General features: G+C 32.6%; 1 protein-coding gene across 1 annotated transcript in view; it reads right to left on the bottom strand.

The window, feature by feature from the left end:
• LOC118184450 (uncharacterized) overlaps nt 1–18078 on the bottom strand; it is a 384362-nt gene that overhangs the window by 333768 nt on the left and 32516 nt on the right. Inside the window, exon 2 of the mRNA XM_085825143.1 lies at nt 4990–5035. Within this exon, the coding sequence (XP_085681269.1) occupies nt 4990–5035 (46 nt within the window). The remainder of the gene's footprint in view (nt 1–4989; nt 5036–18078) is intronic.

Raw genomic sequence — 18078 nt, 5'->3', positions numbered from 1 at the left:
CTAATAAGCTGTCTTATACATACCATGAAATTACTCTGTTATATGTATGTACGAGTTGTGGAACATCCCATTCCATATTAATCGCATGCGTTTGCACTTGGTTCAAAATATTTAAGTTTCTCCAAAATTTCAATCTTATGTCTCATGAAGTATTTGCCGAGTTGTTACGACTTAGCTGACAATAACATCAGAATATGTCCACGACGAAGAGCGCTGATTTGAGTCTGTTGTTCGTACGGACTTTGATTCACCAGTGTTAGAACCACTTTGGAGACAGTATGACTTTACCAAGTTGCGCCCCAATTTTGAAAGAGAATCTTCTGGAGAATGGATTCAAAAGCCTCCCACCCCTCTTTTCCAAGCTATCAAACCCCTCAAGACGCTCGCTGTATATTTTAAGTAACCCCAGTTCGCAAAGACCTTACACACTTACAAAAATCTACGGACTCTCTGTGGTCCGAACTCTGGTCGAATAATACACCAGCGAGCAACGCAAGTCATCGATCAAAGTGACATTTAATTAGCTTCCTCGATGTACTCATTGTTTCAAGGTGGCAAAGGGCGACCGATAGTACTGCGTCATGATCATCTTCGCTTCAAGTATGACACATCCGTATTAGAGATCGTATTAATGCTTGATCGCCGTATGATTTACTCAAAATTCCATACGTTTCCATTGTTCTTTATTCTGCTTTAAATGTTATTGCGATTTTGTAATCAAATTTCGAATTCATTACAGCAAACATTCCCAGGATGAAAGCTAATGATTAAGTTATAGCTTTGGTCTGGTTTATTTCTTTATCTCAAAGGAATCGAGGGCTGTCTGTCTAAAGGGATAAATGCCTTCGTGGAATACTTTCTAAGGGAAATTGACTCGTTAAAAGTATAGGAAGTTCTATTTTAAGCCGCCGATATTTCAAGAAAAGCAAGTTCAAATGTCACAGCAATAAGTGCAGCAGTTATAATTTGGAATGCTTGCTGGTTAGTCCTAAATCTTTGAAGACGCATTGTGTATCTGTGTGTGTGTCTTATGATGCTAAGTAAGGTCGCAAACAAATTCATTCAATTGTATTCAAGAATTGATTGAATATATTGATTTTAAGAATTGATTGAATATATTGATTTTAAGAATTGATTGAATATATTGATTTTAAGATCGGTGTGTTTGTGCATGTGGGAGATATTGTGGATGCCATTGTAATGAATATCAAGGGTAAATAAAAAATGTTGAATTAATATTTCAGTGTAATATGGCATAAGGAAACAAACTGGCTTCAGACATATCCACACAGTCAAGAACGGGATATAGAAATACGTTATTTAGCTTCTTCACATTATCCAAACCTGCTGAATATTTAATTAGAATCTACATCTTCAGAACAAGTATACGGCAGTATATATACAGTAAAGCAATGCTTTCAGATTAATGTGCTTATCTCCTTTCTCCAAGCATTTTAATCCATTTGGAAAGCAATAGTCCGTTGGAATGATCTTAGCAAGGTGCAAAATTAAGTCTTGGTCAAGGAATTCCAAGGATTCGGTTTTCCTCATCCACTTCGTTCTCCTCGATACTCCTACTACCTGCATAAGAATGACCCGTATTATCACACATAAGCCTTACGCCGCTTCCCCTGATGAGATTCTTCGGATATTTCAGAATGCCTCCATATCTCTATTCCCCTGAGAAGTGGCCTAAAGTTATTTCACTTGGCAAACGCTTATGTGTAAATGTCTAATTCAGTATCCATATACGTGGTACCCGAGCCAGAATTATTAAATCCAAAACTGTTACGTTTATTCTACGGGCTATTGGAATGAAACCAGAGAAATTTTAAATCGCTTTTAGAAGTTTCTATTCTATTCCCGCTTTTGGGAAATCTTTTACTGTTTGATTTTCTAGATAACAGAAACTGACATTTAGCGCATAATAATCATTTTCAAAAACATTACGTTTGTGCCGGTAAACGAAAGTTCATTTATTTTAATTACTTTGCTGTATTTTTATAGTAAAAATTGCATGTGTAAGGTTAGATTCATTTATTTGAATACGAGCAGCTACTCTTCCAACCTTCGTCTGGCTTTTAAAATGTACCGGAAAAATGCCTGAAGGGAACACCAAACGTTAAATTTAAAAACTGCGCAGAATTTTACTCAGCAGAACAAATTTAAAAAAAATTACAAATTTTAAAAAAAAGTATTACATATAACAAAATTACAGTGAAATTAGCAATAACCCTTAATACAAATATTAATTATCCTAATAAATAAATTTAACAACACCCCGTTGTTTTTTTTTTTTCAACAAACGTTCAGTATCCAAGAGAAATATTAAATTTAAAAACTGCACAGAATTATCGCCCTCATTTTTCCAAGTGGAAACAGTGCTGATTTTCAACAGTCAGCAGTTCAGGATACAACTAAATGAAAAAGTGTAGAATGAAATAGATTTGCACAGTAATGTTCTGCTAAACAAACACTCTGCTGTAAATTCTTATAAAATGCTTTTCATAGGCAATGGATTCTCAGAATATTCTAGTTATAAAAGTTACATTAGATTGATAAGATCAGGTTGAGAGCTGGGCTGGAATTCATCTGGTTCACCAATTTGGTTTAACCGAATATTAAAATTTATTATTTTTAGACAGTTTATAGTTGCATATTTTTTTGGAAAACGATAATCAATAAACTCCTAAGAAGTCAGTTATATGTGAAGTTGCAAGAAAACTTAACAAGAAAGCATAATTTATTTATAATAGAGCAAGTTCGAAGGGAATTCCGATTTTGCATACTGCTCACTAAAGAATTATGCACTGTTGCCAATACGATAAATACTGAAAAGAAAGGAGGTGTGGATTATTAAAAGCTATTTTTATCGCTTATTTAAGCAGGGATTGGTTCTTAAATTTTTTTAATAAAAATAAAATCGCAGTACAGGTGTCAAAGTCCAAGATTACATCAAGAATAGTTTTCCAAGAATTTGTGTTGAACAATCAATTAAAAAGCAAAACAGGTTTGAATAAAATTAGAATATTAAAATGATAGTCATAATAGAAAACTGAAAATATCTATTTATATGCAGGAATGTATCAATCGGAGATTATAAATCAATTATAAAACGGAGACTATTTATGCTTTTCTGTCTGAAGCTGTTTCAACATGCGATATGAGTGATTATATAACTTGAGAAATGATTTAAATCCAAGATAATACATTAAGATTACTGAACTGATTAAAAATACACAAAAGTTCACTTCAGGCAATAGTCAGGGAGATAGGTATTAAATTATAATCCAAGATAGATATGTACTCCATTCATGAGATGAGGTTTGATAAAAGAATCATATGTAAAATATCTGAGTATATGTCTGAGTAAGTATGTAATATATCTTTTGAAATGAAAAACATTTAAATCTCTTGGCAGCTCATTTATAAAGATGACTGCAGTGATTGACATGAGGTCTTTTCCGAGCGCAGTTTATAAAATACTTGCAATTTATATTAAATTATAAATGGTAAAATAATATCAACAAAGAAATACAGCAACTTCAGAAGCAACAACAAGAGATGATTGCTGAAGAAAGATCTTAAAAACAAGCTTAAAAAGGAAAAATTATTTTAGTTCTCTTGCCGCAAAATTTGTGAAAAAAAAGGGGAAAGATACTCGTGCAAAGTTTTCGCATAACTATATCACCCTTATAAAGCAGTAGTAAGATTCAGCATAAGCATTTTCAATGACAGTGTTTTTTTTCATTTTAGAAACATTTTAAAACTTGAACAACAGCGAAAAACATTAGAAAACTTTTTAATGACACAGTGAATTGAATGGTTGTCAAAAAATCAAGAAATGATAAAAGAATATGTCTCCTAAAAGGATGGTTTTATGAAAAAAGACGCTTCATCCACGCGATAACATCTTCATAAATTTTAACGTATGCCATCATCTTACCTTTATATATATTCAAGGAAATTAAATCGTTTTGTTGTTTGTTTAATATTGTATTTATTTTCCCGTTCTATAGTTAATGGATTTACATTGGATTTTAGATTTGGGTTATGAATTAATACAGAAAGTAATGTTGTAAATATTAAATCAGCAATCGTTTGTGATCCGGGAAGGAATTCATCCGATTTTTATTAATTTTTATGGAGAAAATAGTTTTCTGTTGACGAATGGCCTAGATGGTCTTCAAGAACGAATTAAATTCGTGAACCGTGGTTTCATTACATAGGCAGTACGAAAATAAGAAGATAAACACGCTTGCAAACTGCGCGATCCACAGTTACACGCAAGTGTATTACAATACAGATATACTTAATAAACAATATTAAAATTAATCATAATCTATCATTAATCATAATCATAATCTATAAAGTATTACTAATAGTTTAATTAAATTATTAAACTCTATTACAACATTTGAATAACCTGACACCTGTTTTCTTTAGAGTTGCATATTATTTCATATTTCTACGTTAAATATTTCTGATTTACGTTAACACACATTTCATATGTGACAATCAAAACTGAATATGTGTTGCGAATAATCCGTATTCAAACTTGCCAACACATATTGTGAAATATGTATAAATCCAGGATATCTGGAGAAAATAAATATGTTGTAAAACTTCCTCTGGAAGGCTAATAATCTTTAAATTAATGTCTATCAATGTTTGAAAAATCAATTTAAAAACATACTTTTTAAATAATGTTATAACAGAATAGTATAATAGAGATAAGGTAATTGAAACTTATGAATTTTCGAAAATAATAAGCTTGAATAAAATAAATTAATTTTTTCGTTAAATTTAATTTCATAAAACAATCAAGAAATATCGTCTTTGGTCATATTTTATAATTCAGTTATGACTTGGTAATCGTACATATGAAGTGATGAAATTTAATTAAATTACTGCATTGTTGGCAATGTGATATTATAGAGAACTTTCAGAATGTTAAAATACAGAAATAAAAGAAAAATCATCACAAACCTGCTACTGGTGATAGCTTGCTAACGACAGCCCACCGTGATTTCCACTGTATATGGAAGAAATATAGTAATTACTAAAAATATATACGTCAGTAAATTCGCAAAAATGTAAATTGTGCACAACATTGCAAATCCTAAATACACTGATAGGTATAGTTATTCCCTTCAGAAAAGCAAGTAAATGTATTGAAAATTGGAAATCTTTAATATATTAAATCCATGTTAACAATTTTACTTGCTTTAATGAGCTAAAAAATTATCGATTCAAGAAATCTTAATAAAACCTCAATTTATTATCTTTTCTATGTTAAATTATAACGCAATTTTTCTAGAATAACTGACAAGATAGTACTGAATTTTATCCAAAACAATATTTCTCGGCTTTTCCAGATTTAGGATTTACTCAATGTTGTGTACTGCCAGTGCCTATCTAGATATTGAACACTTGCTAAATGATCATTAAAAATATTCAGATACATTCAAAAAATGTATAAATAAAATTCTAAAGAAACCAATAATATGCAACAGGAATCTATGTAACGTGAGTAAGTTTCTAATAGGGAGGCAAGGGTCTAGTTAATTAAGATACAATGACATGTCGAACAAGCCCGAATTCAGAAGTCAAACAACAAAAATTTTCATTTATGCTTTTGCAGCTGAGAATGATGGTTCGATAAAAACATCGAAACTAGTCCTGCGAAAATTTGAAAATATAACGCTGGTTTTTTGTTGTTTGACTTCTGAATTAAGGGTCTAGTTGTAAAACTTTGTTGGAAAACCTTTATATTTTAAAATTTATTCAGGATTTCTTGATTATAAATGCTATTTATTTTTGCAGCATAACTATCCCTTCATCATATTCGCACAACAAACATTTGGCAATTTTGTTGATTTTAGCACACAAATATTTTACTTAAACTATTCGTCCACTACTATTTGCCCCGGAATTGGGAGCAAATCGTAAAAGACCTTAGATAAGCGGTAAAATAAAAAAGACAATATTTAAATAAAACATTACTTAATATGGCGATAATGAATGATATTATGTGGTTTATAGTAAAACAAAGATAAACTAATTTATTTAATCAATCAGCATAAAAGTGTGCATTGGAATTTCAGTTAACGCAAACAAATGATAGATCAGTTTCCTCTCACACATTTATCGTGGCCCACATTTTGCAAATTAAGCACTGCATGCATTCTTCTTCATCAGAGTTGTTATAAGCATCTTCGCAATTTAATTAAAACCACTTTTTGTATAGAATCTGTATCAGAGTTTCTAATCATTTCATTCATCAGTTATCTGTATGGTAAATCTGTGGATTTTTTTTTTTTTTTTTTTACCTTTTTCTTTGCTTTATTTTTCTTTTTTCGCGTGTCATTAAGTATGTGTTTATATTCTTTTCCCAATGCTTCGTTTTCAGCTTGTCAGTTAGATGGCAGATTTTGTATTGTATTGGCATCTGTTAGGATTGTTTCCGAGGTGAAGTCTTCGGGAGGGTCTAAACTTTGAGTGAGAAAAACCCATTTTTATATTTCAGGAACAAAGATTAAATAGAAAAAGTAATCTGCATCTTAACATTTAAAGAAGGCAATTTAACAAGGCGAATCAAAATCTCGGGGCAAATTCTCACATGCTATACATGCTCCATCGTATGGTTTCTGACATTTCTGTAGAGTTAAAAAAATATTACGATTAATAAAAAAAAATTAAAGCAGCATCTTAAAACTTAATGTTTAATCAAAATAAATAAAAAAGATAAATTAACATACGTTAAATCAAAATTTACGAAATATTTTTTCTCCATTTAGTATCCAAGACAGAGCACGTTCAACGCAACCTCCCACCACCTGTTTCGGTGGGGCATTGACTGTGCTTACGTAACAAGACTTGTCATAAATATCATGTTTAGTGAAAATTCTGTTAAAAAATTTAAAAATCACTGCATAACATGCCTGATACTACTTACTCCTCTTACAACTGGCCTATACAGAATATTTCAAAAAGTATATACGTATTACAAAGTGTTATTTTGTCCAAACTATCGATCACTGCGCCTCGACTCGGCTATTGGCTAAACGAATACATAGTCTAGTTTATATTAATATCCACTAGATGTCAGTTGTCTTCTGTTTTGCGTGGTAACCGTCATATGTTTAAAACGGCTGCTCCACAGCAGAAATCATCTCGAGTTTTCGAAGTGCAATTCCGTGATTACAGTGCAAAGACATTTTAAGTTGAGGTACCAAGGTGACAGGTGACGGAGGACGAGGGCGCCTGATGTTTAACATAGGTAAACAGGCATATGCCCCGCGTCCTCCACTATCTAGTCGTTGAGGTACCAAAGTGATCCTCTGAATGGGGGAACATTCGCAGATGGTATCGACAGTTTGGAAATACAGGATATGCATGTAAAGGAAAGAGTCCTGGCCACCCTCGTGTTCAAGACGAAAATGTTGCACGAATTCAAACTGCTTTCCAACGTAGTCCTTCAAAATCAACTCGTCATGCCAGTCGGGAGTTACAACTGCTTACAACAACAATTTGGCGTGTTTTAAGACGTCGGTTGGTTATGAAGCCGTACAAGTTATATTTGCTACAGGCTCTGCGTCCTGATGACAAACGCAAACGTGTGGCATTTTGTAACGAGATTATTGATGCTATTGACAATGATAACACTTTCGCACAACGCATCATGTTCAGTGATGAAGCGACTTTTCATGTTAATGGTCATGTAAACAAACACAATGTTCGAACTTGGGGCCTAAAGAACCCACGTGCAGCCAGTGAAAATGTAAGAGATTCCCCCAAAATCAATGTGTTTTGTGCGATATCCCGATCATCTGTTTACGGCCCATTCTTTGATGGAAACACGGTGAAAGATAACGTTGTTTATGTACCCCCACTCCCACAGAACCTGGAAGAGGTGAGGAACCGGATCCGTACTGCCATAACATCAGTGACGACGGACATGCGTGCCCGAGTATGGGAGGAATTTGAGTATCGATGTGATATTGTTCGTGCCGCTGATGGAGGACATATTGAACATTTGTAATCTGAACTTGAGAAATTCGTACATATGTGTGTAAAGTTTCATATTCGTATGTCATACAGTTTAATAAATATATGCATTCGAAATACGTATATTCTTTTTGAAACACGCTGTAGTTTCAAAGATTAAGCAAAACCACCTTTTTCAGCTAAGATATTGAAAATAACAAAAAGGAAACATAAGCCTCTGTTACTTATCATTGATTTTTGATTTTTACTAATCATTGATCATCATGCACCCCTTTTATACTTCGGGCGCCACTGTAGAGTCACTAGGTTATTCTGAAGCGGGAGGCATGAAAAATGAGCAATGCCCTCGCCGGGACTCGAACCTGGACCTCTCGAATAGGCGCCAAGTATGCTAATCGTTACACCACGAAGGCATGCAGAACGTAGGGAGAAAATACCTTATACAGTCTTAATCCCGAATAAATGCACCTAATAGAACAGTTTTAACAAAAATATGCTATTAATGTATTGTAACTATTTTGAACATTAGCTTTAGCAAAAGGAAATAAGAAAGTTAGTAAATTAATGAATTTTTTGGGTATTGATAAATCTCATTCTAGAAATGTGAGCATATTTTGAAATAGTGTTGAATCATAGCAAATGGCAGTAATCTATAATAAAACCCTTACGATAAACGCATTTATTACCAATTAGATTTTCAAGTCAATAGTAAATTAAATGAATACATAACTTCGTTCATATTAAGTTCAAGTTATATTACATTCATGCTAATTTAAATTTATTTCCTCTCAGATCAATGAGAATACAAAAATTAAGACTGTCTGCAAGGAAAACTAATTTTACCTTTTGTGTTATGTCTTAACATAACAAACAAAATTTTAAAAAAATAATACTAGAGCCTGCTTTGCTGAATTCAGCTATCTGAAGTCAGAATCAGATATGGAGAGATTAAATTTTAAATCAGGAACAACCTCCAGTTTGTCATGATAACTGCGAACGGCAATAAATTGAAGAAGATGAAGAAATGAGCGGCAAAACGTTAAAACTAGTGCTTCATTATTTTCATTTCCATCTCAGAGTGAAAACCGAACAGGAATACACCCTTTTTAGAAGACTGCCTCTATGATGGAATCAGTTCAAAACTCGGCAAGCTGTTCTTTTTCCTGAGATGATAATTTTGCGGTTGTTGAAGTATGAAGCTTAAAGAAATCTTCATTTTAAGAATCTGAAATATAGTAGATTCTCAAATTTTGCTTGAAAAAAAAATATGTTTTAACAATCCTAAGACCTATTTAAATGCGTTATTTAAATGCGGTTCACTTCGACTTCTTTGTAAACTAAATCACTTTTCATTAAGAAGTCAAAGTGTTTCAGATATTTAGGACGGATTTTTTTCAATACATGAATCCTAAAAATCGAACTTTTCATCATAAAATAAATTTTGTACGACACTTTGAAAAACATTTATGGAACTGTTCTGCAGTACTGGAAAGAGCGTTTTATTTATATAAAATATAAATATAAAAGGTTCTAAAGCCATTTATCATTGTGAAATTTTAAGCTTAATCGAAATTAGTGATTTTCAAAAACATTTGAACCTCGTGTCTCAGACATCGAGTAGTTAGAAATGCTTCGGCACTCAAGCCAAATCAAAGCTCCTCGACTTCGGTTTCGCGCAAAGATCTACTTTTTAATCACTTATGCAAATTTACATAAACAACACTTTACATTTAACAAATATAAAAGAAAAAACTAATTAAAAACAAAACTCCACAGTAAAATTGGTTTTAATGTCATCATTGTAGAGAACTTTCTTACTTTATGACTTCCTTAATATTAAAAACACCTTTGGCTACCAGTCGTTTTATACGACATCGAAGGAGTAATTACACGCGATGGGCAAGGTATCGAGCAAAATGATTGGTTGGGCAAGGATAATTCCAATTAATTGCATTACTTTTGCACACATTTGTATATTTTAAGAGTCACATCGGAAATCCTTGCAATAACTTTCAATTTTACCCAATGGTAAATTAAAATTACCTAACTATTTTGCATTTTATCAGTATTTTAATAATATTTTGTTCTTTCCTCCGTTATTTACATTATTTTCAAACACACATGGGTTATAAAAAGGTTTCCTTTACGAGGTCCTAGAAACGTAATTCCCCGTTGTACCGCATGGGTACTAAATTTGACCGTGAAATAAATTCATATAAGGAAAATAAAACTGTATTAATACTGAATTAGATTTCAATATTTTAATACCGCAATATAATTCATACTTCAATTAGCTTCACACCAAGTGCTCAAATTTCTAGTTTTAGTTTACTGCGTTGCTGTTCATCCTGACGGTATTTTCATTACTTTGTGTTCGAAAATATTTTACTTACATACAATTAAATCTGGAATGCATTACGTTACTCTTACGTATTTAAAACAGGCTCCTTTCCAGGTAGCCCACTTGCAAATTTCACATTATCAAGATAAAACTCGATTTATCCTACGCTTATCAACGATCTTAAATTTTAGTAATTTAAGATATCCAAAGCACTGCCGTCCAGATGGTATAGTGAAGCCTATTGCGATACCAAAGAGCCCGGATTCGAATCCCCGAGAAGGCATGGGTGTAAATTGTCAGTCCATTCATAAGTGGCCGCCTATTAGGTGCCCCCAAAATGAAATGACGACCGCTTCTCGCCTTTGTAAGTGGCGAAAGCCTAAAAATCTCTAGTGCGCGTTGTAAAAAAATATCATGCGGAGCATATCCAAAATACCATGCATAGCAAAAATTCTGAACTGAGTCCATATCAGACTTGTCTGGTGAGAATTCCTGAAACCATGTTCTTAAATGCGTTATAAATTTTTCCTGATATCTTTATTGTCTGAATATGTCAAAATATGCGAAAGCATGTCTCTAAGATAAGGATTAGGATGTCCTAAGATAAAGGATTAGGTTAGTTGCTTGATTGTGGCAAGCGTTGCGATAGTTAGCTGCCTAAAGGGTATTGGTATACTTAATTATGGCAAAGCACTGGAGGGCTATCTGCCTAAGAGAAGGGATGCCTTCGTGGAGGACTTTCTAAGGAAAACTGGCTCGTATATACGTTACACATCCGGAAAACCATAAAAGAGCCCATGCAGCTAGCCCGTTCGCCGGAATTCGAACCCCGGACCGAACTACCAGTGTTCAGAGACTTTACCGCTCGGCCGCTGGCTAAAGGAATGGATGCCTTTTCAGAGGACCCTCTAAGTATTTGGTTTGGATTATTTGATTATGGCGAAGCGTGCAAGTATCTGCCTAAGAGAGATACTTACGTGGAAGACTTTCTAACGGAAAATTGTTCGTATCCAAACTACGAAAACATCTATGCAGCCAGCCGATTTTTTTGGAATCGAACTACCTCGACTTTATCGTTCGGATGTTAGTGGGGGATTCCCGAAGGGAAACTGGCAGCTAGACCGTTCGTCTTAGTTCCAATACGAGTCGAAGTAACACTTTTCCAGTTGTCTTAATTACTCTGTCCTTGTTAGAGCGCTTAGGATAAGAAGGAAGAATCCTTTTGTTAAACACTTTCTAACGGGCTGTGTTTATTTATTACGGCAATGTCTTTAAATTCTCTACTGCGTATATGGTGAAGGATGATTTAGTGGAGAGCTTTCCGAGGGAAACTTGTTAGTATTCACGAAATTGCTTTTACAGTTAGCCCGTTCACTGGGATTTGAATCCGAATAAAACTACAAGCTTTCTCGATCTTATCTCGGCAACTAGTGAATGACTCTCACAGGATGTTGACTCATTTTCCACAGGATCATGATTACGCATGGAGAAAATCAAGAAATCCCCGATACCATTTAAGCAGCTAGCTTATTCCCAAATTTTTTTCCGCCATATTAGATATATTGGTCGCCATGGGGTCATGACCGACATCTGGTTATTTCAGTAGCTACGTCGGGGTCATATATGACCAGCAAAGCGCATAAAATCGTTCGGCTAATGCAATAAAATTACTCCATTAGCTCGGTAACGGGTACTGGTGACCGTACATCACGAAAACGTTAAACTGTTATAAAATGCACCAAAATAATAAATATGTTTGTACATACAGAATAAGCATTATAACTAATAGTCTTTTTTTTAACCAATTCATATGAAATCCTATGGCGAACAATATGTTACTTGCTGAATTAGTAGCAAATACCTTTATAATTTTAACGTTTGTTTTAGAGAGATTCAAGTAAACTAATATTTTAGATGAATTATTACAATCATTGTTTAAATTAACAGTTCTTGCGAAATGAATTAGATTATTTCATTTACAAAGCCTAATTGCATTTGTCATCACCAAAACACGCACAAACATTCAAGACTCGTGTTTATATTGATCCATAATAAATTTATTTGACAGTTGTCTTACTGCAGCGTGTACATTATCTTTTATTCAGCTTACGGCAAAAGACTAATGAAAAGCATTATCCATCTTACTTAGTTCCTGTCAGTAACAGGTTTAAGTACTACGAAAGAAGACTTAGCAACAGTTTTCTGTGTGTGAAATCCACCTAAAAAGTCAGTTTTATAATACCATTGAGAAGTAAAAATTGGAAAATAGTTTTGAGAATTTTTAAAAGTTATCTACACTATCCTTAGTTTTGTTTGCGAGCTACGTTTCGTTTCATGAAGATATATGCAATTAATGATAATGTTTGCGTTTACACGTTTAATGGAGACTTGGAACTGCTTTTTCGGAGTAGAATGACATTATATAAAACATTTCTTATTTTGTAAATATTTTTGATGGAGTGGTCGTGTGGAGGTGGTCGTCTCAGATAATACACTAATCAGTGATGTCAGAACCGGCATGCAGAAAAAATCCTTTCTAAGTCAATTTCCAATGAAATATTTCACTGTATTCGCATAGATATAAATAGTGACTGAAAATTATTAATGAAAGAAATCTGTATTTTTATCTGAATTGTTACCTAAGATTCATGAAACTGATAAATATGAAATCTATTACTTTAATATAAGAAATTAATTTAAGAGAGAAATTGCTTTGCCGTTCTCTAGTAAAAGAGTTCAAATTTTAGGAAAATTTCATCGTGATGGTGGAGAAACATTTCTGTTTGACATCGAATAAAAGCTTAGAGGAATCTAGTATCAATCATCAAAGCTTTTCTAGACAGCTAAACCATTCGGCTCGATATTCGGACAATTCAACTAGCTGAATAACAGCCGAACTAGCCGAATTCAACTATCTGAACTAGCACAAGATTTTAAGTTATTTCTGCTAAAACTTTCCCGAAAATTATGATAAAAAAGCGCTTTCAGAAATTCAAAAATATATTAAATAATAGATTATGCAAATATTAAAAATTCTTCAAAATAAAAAGATACTTATCTTGTGAATGAAAATTTAACATACGCTGTAATAATGTACTTAAAAAACATTTGCAGAGTAATGGTTTGATTATTTTGTAAATGTTTTTTATTCGACTGAATGCCCTTAACATAAAAGCTGCAAAACAGCCAAATAATGAATTTACAATTTACAATTTTTGTAGAAACATTTACATGTTACTCAATAAATTTAATTTCGCTGCTATATATTATTTGGCGATAATCTCCGTCTTCGTTTAGTTTGGATACGCGAATTACTGCGTCTTCATAACCTAGCAAAAGGGATAGCGAGACCACTAGTAAGTATATACACTAATTAACCAAACTGGTGGAAATTTGACCTAAGATTAAGTTTCTATCAGCACAAGAAAAATTTTAAAACGCTCATTAAATCAGCAATCTTTTTAACTGACCCAATAAATTTAACTGAATAACATTATATATTTCACCAATTAATACAAATTATGCCGCTGCATAAGACACAGTCATACGCAACTCTAAGTAAAAATGTTTATGTACACTGCGGAAAAAAAAAGAACAGTTCTATATCTCCTCTTTTACTGGGCCAATTGACGAAATTCAAATTGCGTTTTTCACGTCTCGAAAGCGCGACTTAGGATGTACATTAGATTTATATATAGGATTGTTCAAGGAGAAATTCAAAAATTTAGCTTGCCGCATTTTTTTCACTTTGCGCCAAGAGTAATTCATTTGGCGAACTTCTTAATATTATGGTAACCTATTTTTCTTTCCCTTCTATTATGCAGGAGCGGGAAAAAATGTCACATCGTTCCTACTTTCCAATAATTTTAACAAAGTGCGTAAACCGCATTAGATGTTACTATCGTTTTTAACAAATATGGCAAATTTCAAAACGCGTGAATATATAAATTCACGTACATCTTCGAAAACTTTGAATAAAAAGCTCTAATTGTTTGCAGGTACACTTAGAAATACATCTATTTTAAGACGATGGCAAAAATTTTATAGGTTATAGTTCAACAATTTTTTTCCAAAAAATTATAAATATTATTTAAAAATACAAATTTTAAAAATAAATCATAAAAAATGGATGATTTTTATTTGGAATGAACCTAAATTTCGAACTGTGAAATACATTCCGAAAAAAATTATAATTGTAGTGGCACATGATAAAACGTGCATATAATAATAAAAATCACATAATGTCTCACACCTGGCATTAATAAAACACATCTAAAGATATAACACCTTACACATTACTGTTGTGATTTTTCGATATCTTCAAATGTAGAGAACTTAATTTAAATAGAAAAATTTATGTTAGCAAGTAAATTTTGTTGAAAACGTTATATGATTTTTAAATCCCTTTGATCACTTAAATTATTTATCCATTCAGTACTGATGTCAAATATAAAAATTTAAAGTCGTAGGGCACAAGACCTGAGTACGTTTGCATTCATTTGGAAAAAAAAGCGTAAATTCGAAATATCGAAGGTGGTGCATAGAAATGAATAAACAGATAATAATAAATTAGCAGATGGTAAAATATTAAAACATACATACGCTCAGAGATAATACATGAAAAAATAAGATTATTTTATTACGGAAAGCACATTTGAACTATCTGCCTAAAAAAATGATGTGTTCGTAAAGAACAGTCTAGGGAAAACAGGTTGGTACTTAACATTACACGTGATGAAAATCATGAAAACCGAGCACAAATACGAAAATGAGTGAATCAATTGCTTCAACTATCCTTATACATTCAGTTTCAGTATCATTCATTTAATTATTTTAACATTATAGGAAGCCCGTTTTAAAGTAGGAAAAAATCGTTAATAAAAGTGTTCCCAATGCTGGGAATACCTGTACAACAAATACTACGCCACTGGGTTATTGATGCGAATATCTTAATGTTATACGATACGCATGTCTAAATATTTTCTTTTCATTGCATATTTTTAATTTTAGAAATCATAAGGCACATGATAGCATTTAAGAGAAACATTTAAATCAGAAATGAAAAAAAAAATATTTAAATGCTTTAAAGAATACTCTCCGTAGCTACTTCATACTAAATATGATTTCCCGCTATTCATCGATTTCCAGTATGCAAAAGCTGTCTGATTATAATATTTAATAACAAAAACGCTTGTGTATGTTTTAGTGGGTATATTACCAAATATAAATTAATTAAATAATTTAAATTTGCCATTAATTCTGTTTGAAATATCAGCTATTAGGAAATTTATGTATTTCGCTCATATGCAACACGGTAGTCGGATATAGCGGTGAATAAAACGGGCATAAATTGCAAAAGAAAATTTTTTTAATGCTTTCTGACATTAAAAGCCAGATAAGCAATTAAAAGAAAAATATATTTAGAAATATTGCATCAGATTTGGGAATTACTCAAATGTTCATTTCAATAAATCTAAAGAATTAATTAGTTCTGTTTTCTTGCAAAGCTATGAATTTTTCCCCAAAATATTTCAGACATCAGTCTGAAATATATAGCTGCATAAATATATAATTTAGAATTTTCTTTCACGTGTGTATTGAAGAAGCGAGTAATTACATAAACATACTAACTACATCAAGTTGCAAATTAATACAAATATTTTTTTTTAATTCTTCTCAAGCTTTCGATGAGAATCGCGATTCCAAATATAAAAATAGAGTATTCAGATATGAAATTAATATCTGCGCATAATTTATTTTAAAAACAAAAAAGAAATAGGGGAAAAACATTAAATCCGTTAATTCACAAGGAAAGCTTCTGAGGATGAATTATTGCCAGATACTAGGATCAATTTATCTCGGAAAGGATTATATACGCCAAAAATGTGCGTCTGAAACTAATATCCATTATGATGAGCAATCGATAAAAATGTATGTGTATACAGACTGGGTTTAGTACACATTTCAAAAACTAACCAAACAATGAATGGTAATGAGTTATTCATTGATTGATGGTAATTACCGTACTTAAAGATGGGAAGATCTCTCACAGTAGATGCTCAATATTTATATAGTTTAAGGGTTTTTCAAAATGGTAATCAAACGAAGATGTTTCAGATACAAAATGCATCAACACATTGGTCTAATAGTTAATGATAATTAAGCTGCCTATCAAGAATATGGGTTTAAAAATAAATATCGAATCATAAATGTAACTGACTTACTGTTTATTTAAGAAATGAATAATTTTGACTTGTACTCGGGGGGGGGCGACAAAATAAGAAATTCTGTCTAAACCACCCTTTTCTCTTCAATTTGTACTTCAAGACGAATTTTAAAATTACTTTAGAATTTACTAGTAAACCACCATTTACTGTGGTGTCGCGCATTATTTCCCTAAGATACACAAAATAGTATATGTGAAGCTCAAACTCATATGGAATGGTGAACCAGTATTTCTCATATGTTAAGCTAAGATACGGTCATTCATTCTAAAAAAATGCTCTTTCACATATGTAACGCAATTGATTGTTTGTTCACCGGTTTTCGCATCAAATAGATTCATGAGAGAATATTTCCATGAGCTGTGAACGTATGTTCTCGAATACCTCAAAAACGAGTAGCTGTAGTACGTTGAAATTTTCTATATGAGACTGTTATAATATGTAGTTGCGCATCTCCCTTTATCGTTGCAATCGGTTGCATCAATCGTGTATAAATTATATATGTATATAATCCCACTCTGTTACCTGATTTGGTGAGCTAAGATTTTATTCTTATATGTTGGCAAATTGTGCATTTTTTTGCTTTAAAAGTGATTGAATTATGTAGTTTTCATGCTCCGGTTAAGATTTTTATGCCTTTAGTTAATCTGCATGCACTAGTTGTAGAATTATCAACAATTTAAAAGTGGTGAGTTAAGCCTAACGAACCGCCATTTGTTTATATTCGAAATTCAGATGAATGGTGAATTAAATCAGTTTCTTCACTCACCTTCAGTGTCTTTTTGCCAGAGTGGGACCAATAGTAAACTTTTAGTTTTGTGCACCGAAAAATCTGCCTACTTGACTGCAGGTCAAATTGCTTGTTTTTGTGTAGAAACTATAATTTTAATTGTAAAAGCTGTTTTTTAACTGCATCTAGTGTTTTATGTTTTCTTTATTTTGCAGGTTTCAATGAAGATGCATTGCATATTTATGCATTTTTCTTCGCCGCGAAGAGGAAATAAGTTTAAATGAAATGCAACAAAAATGTATAAAATTTAATAGGCCGTTCAAGGAAGTCATGCGGTGTCCACATCAGATTTTTTCCTCTTTGTTATCGCAAGTTTTTTTTTTTTTTCTTCCATTTTTGTTTTACAAGAAGAACATCTGTTACAGATTGGAAATTGTACATCTGTTACAAAGTTACATAATCAGTTTGATTTTTCACCCCTAATATAATAAGTAGATTTTGTGGTTCGGTTTATTTGATTATGACAAAACATCTAAGGGTTATCTGCGTACGGAAAGAGATGCCTTCGTGGAGAACATTATAAGGTACTTCTTCCGCCTTCTTTGCATGCCTTCGTGGTGTGGTGGTTTGCACAATGGGCACATATTCCAGAGGTCCACGGTTCGATTCCCGGCGAGGGCGTTGCTAATTTTTCATCTTGCCCGCTTCCAAAAAATCCTGATGTGCAGTGGCGCCCGAACTAAAAGGGTTGTGGATGATGATCCTCCTCATCC

This window comes from Stegodyphus dumicola, chromosome 1 (assembly GCF_044657685.1).
Source record: "Stegodyphus dumicola isolate Sdum_Otavi_A_Nest chromosome 1, ASM4465768v1".
NCBI classification, from domain to species: domain Eukaryota; kingdom Metazoa; phylum Arthropoda; class Arachnida; order Araneae; family Eresidae; genus Stegodyphus; species Stegodyphus dumicola.
This window is presented reverse-complemented; position numbering and strand designations above follow the sequence as displayed.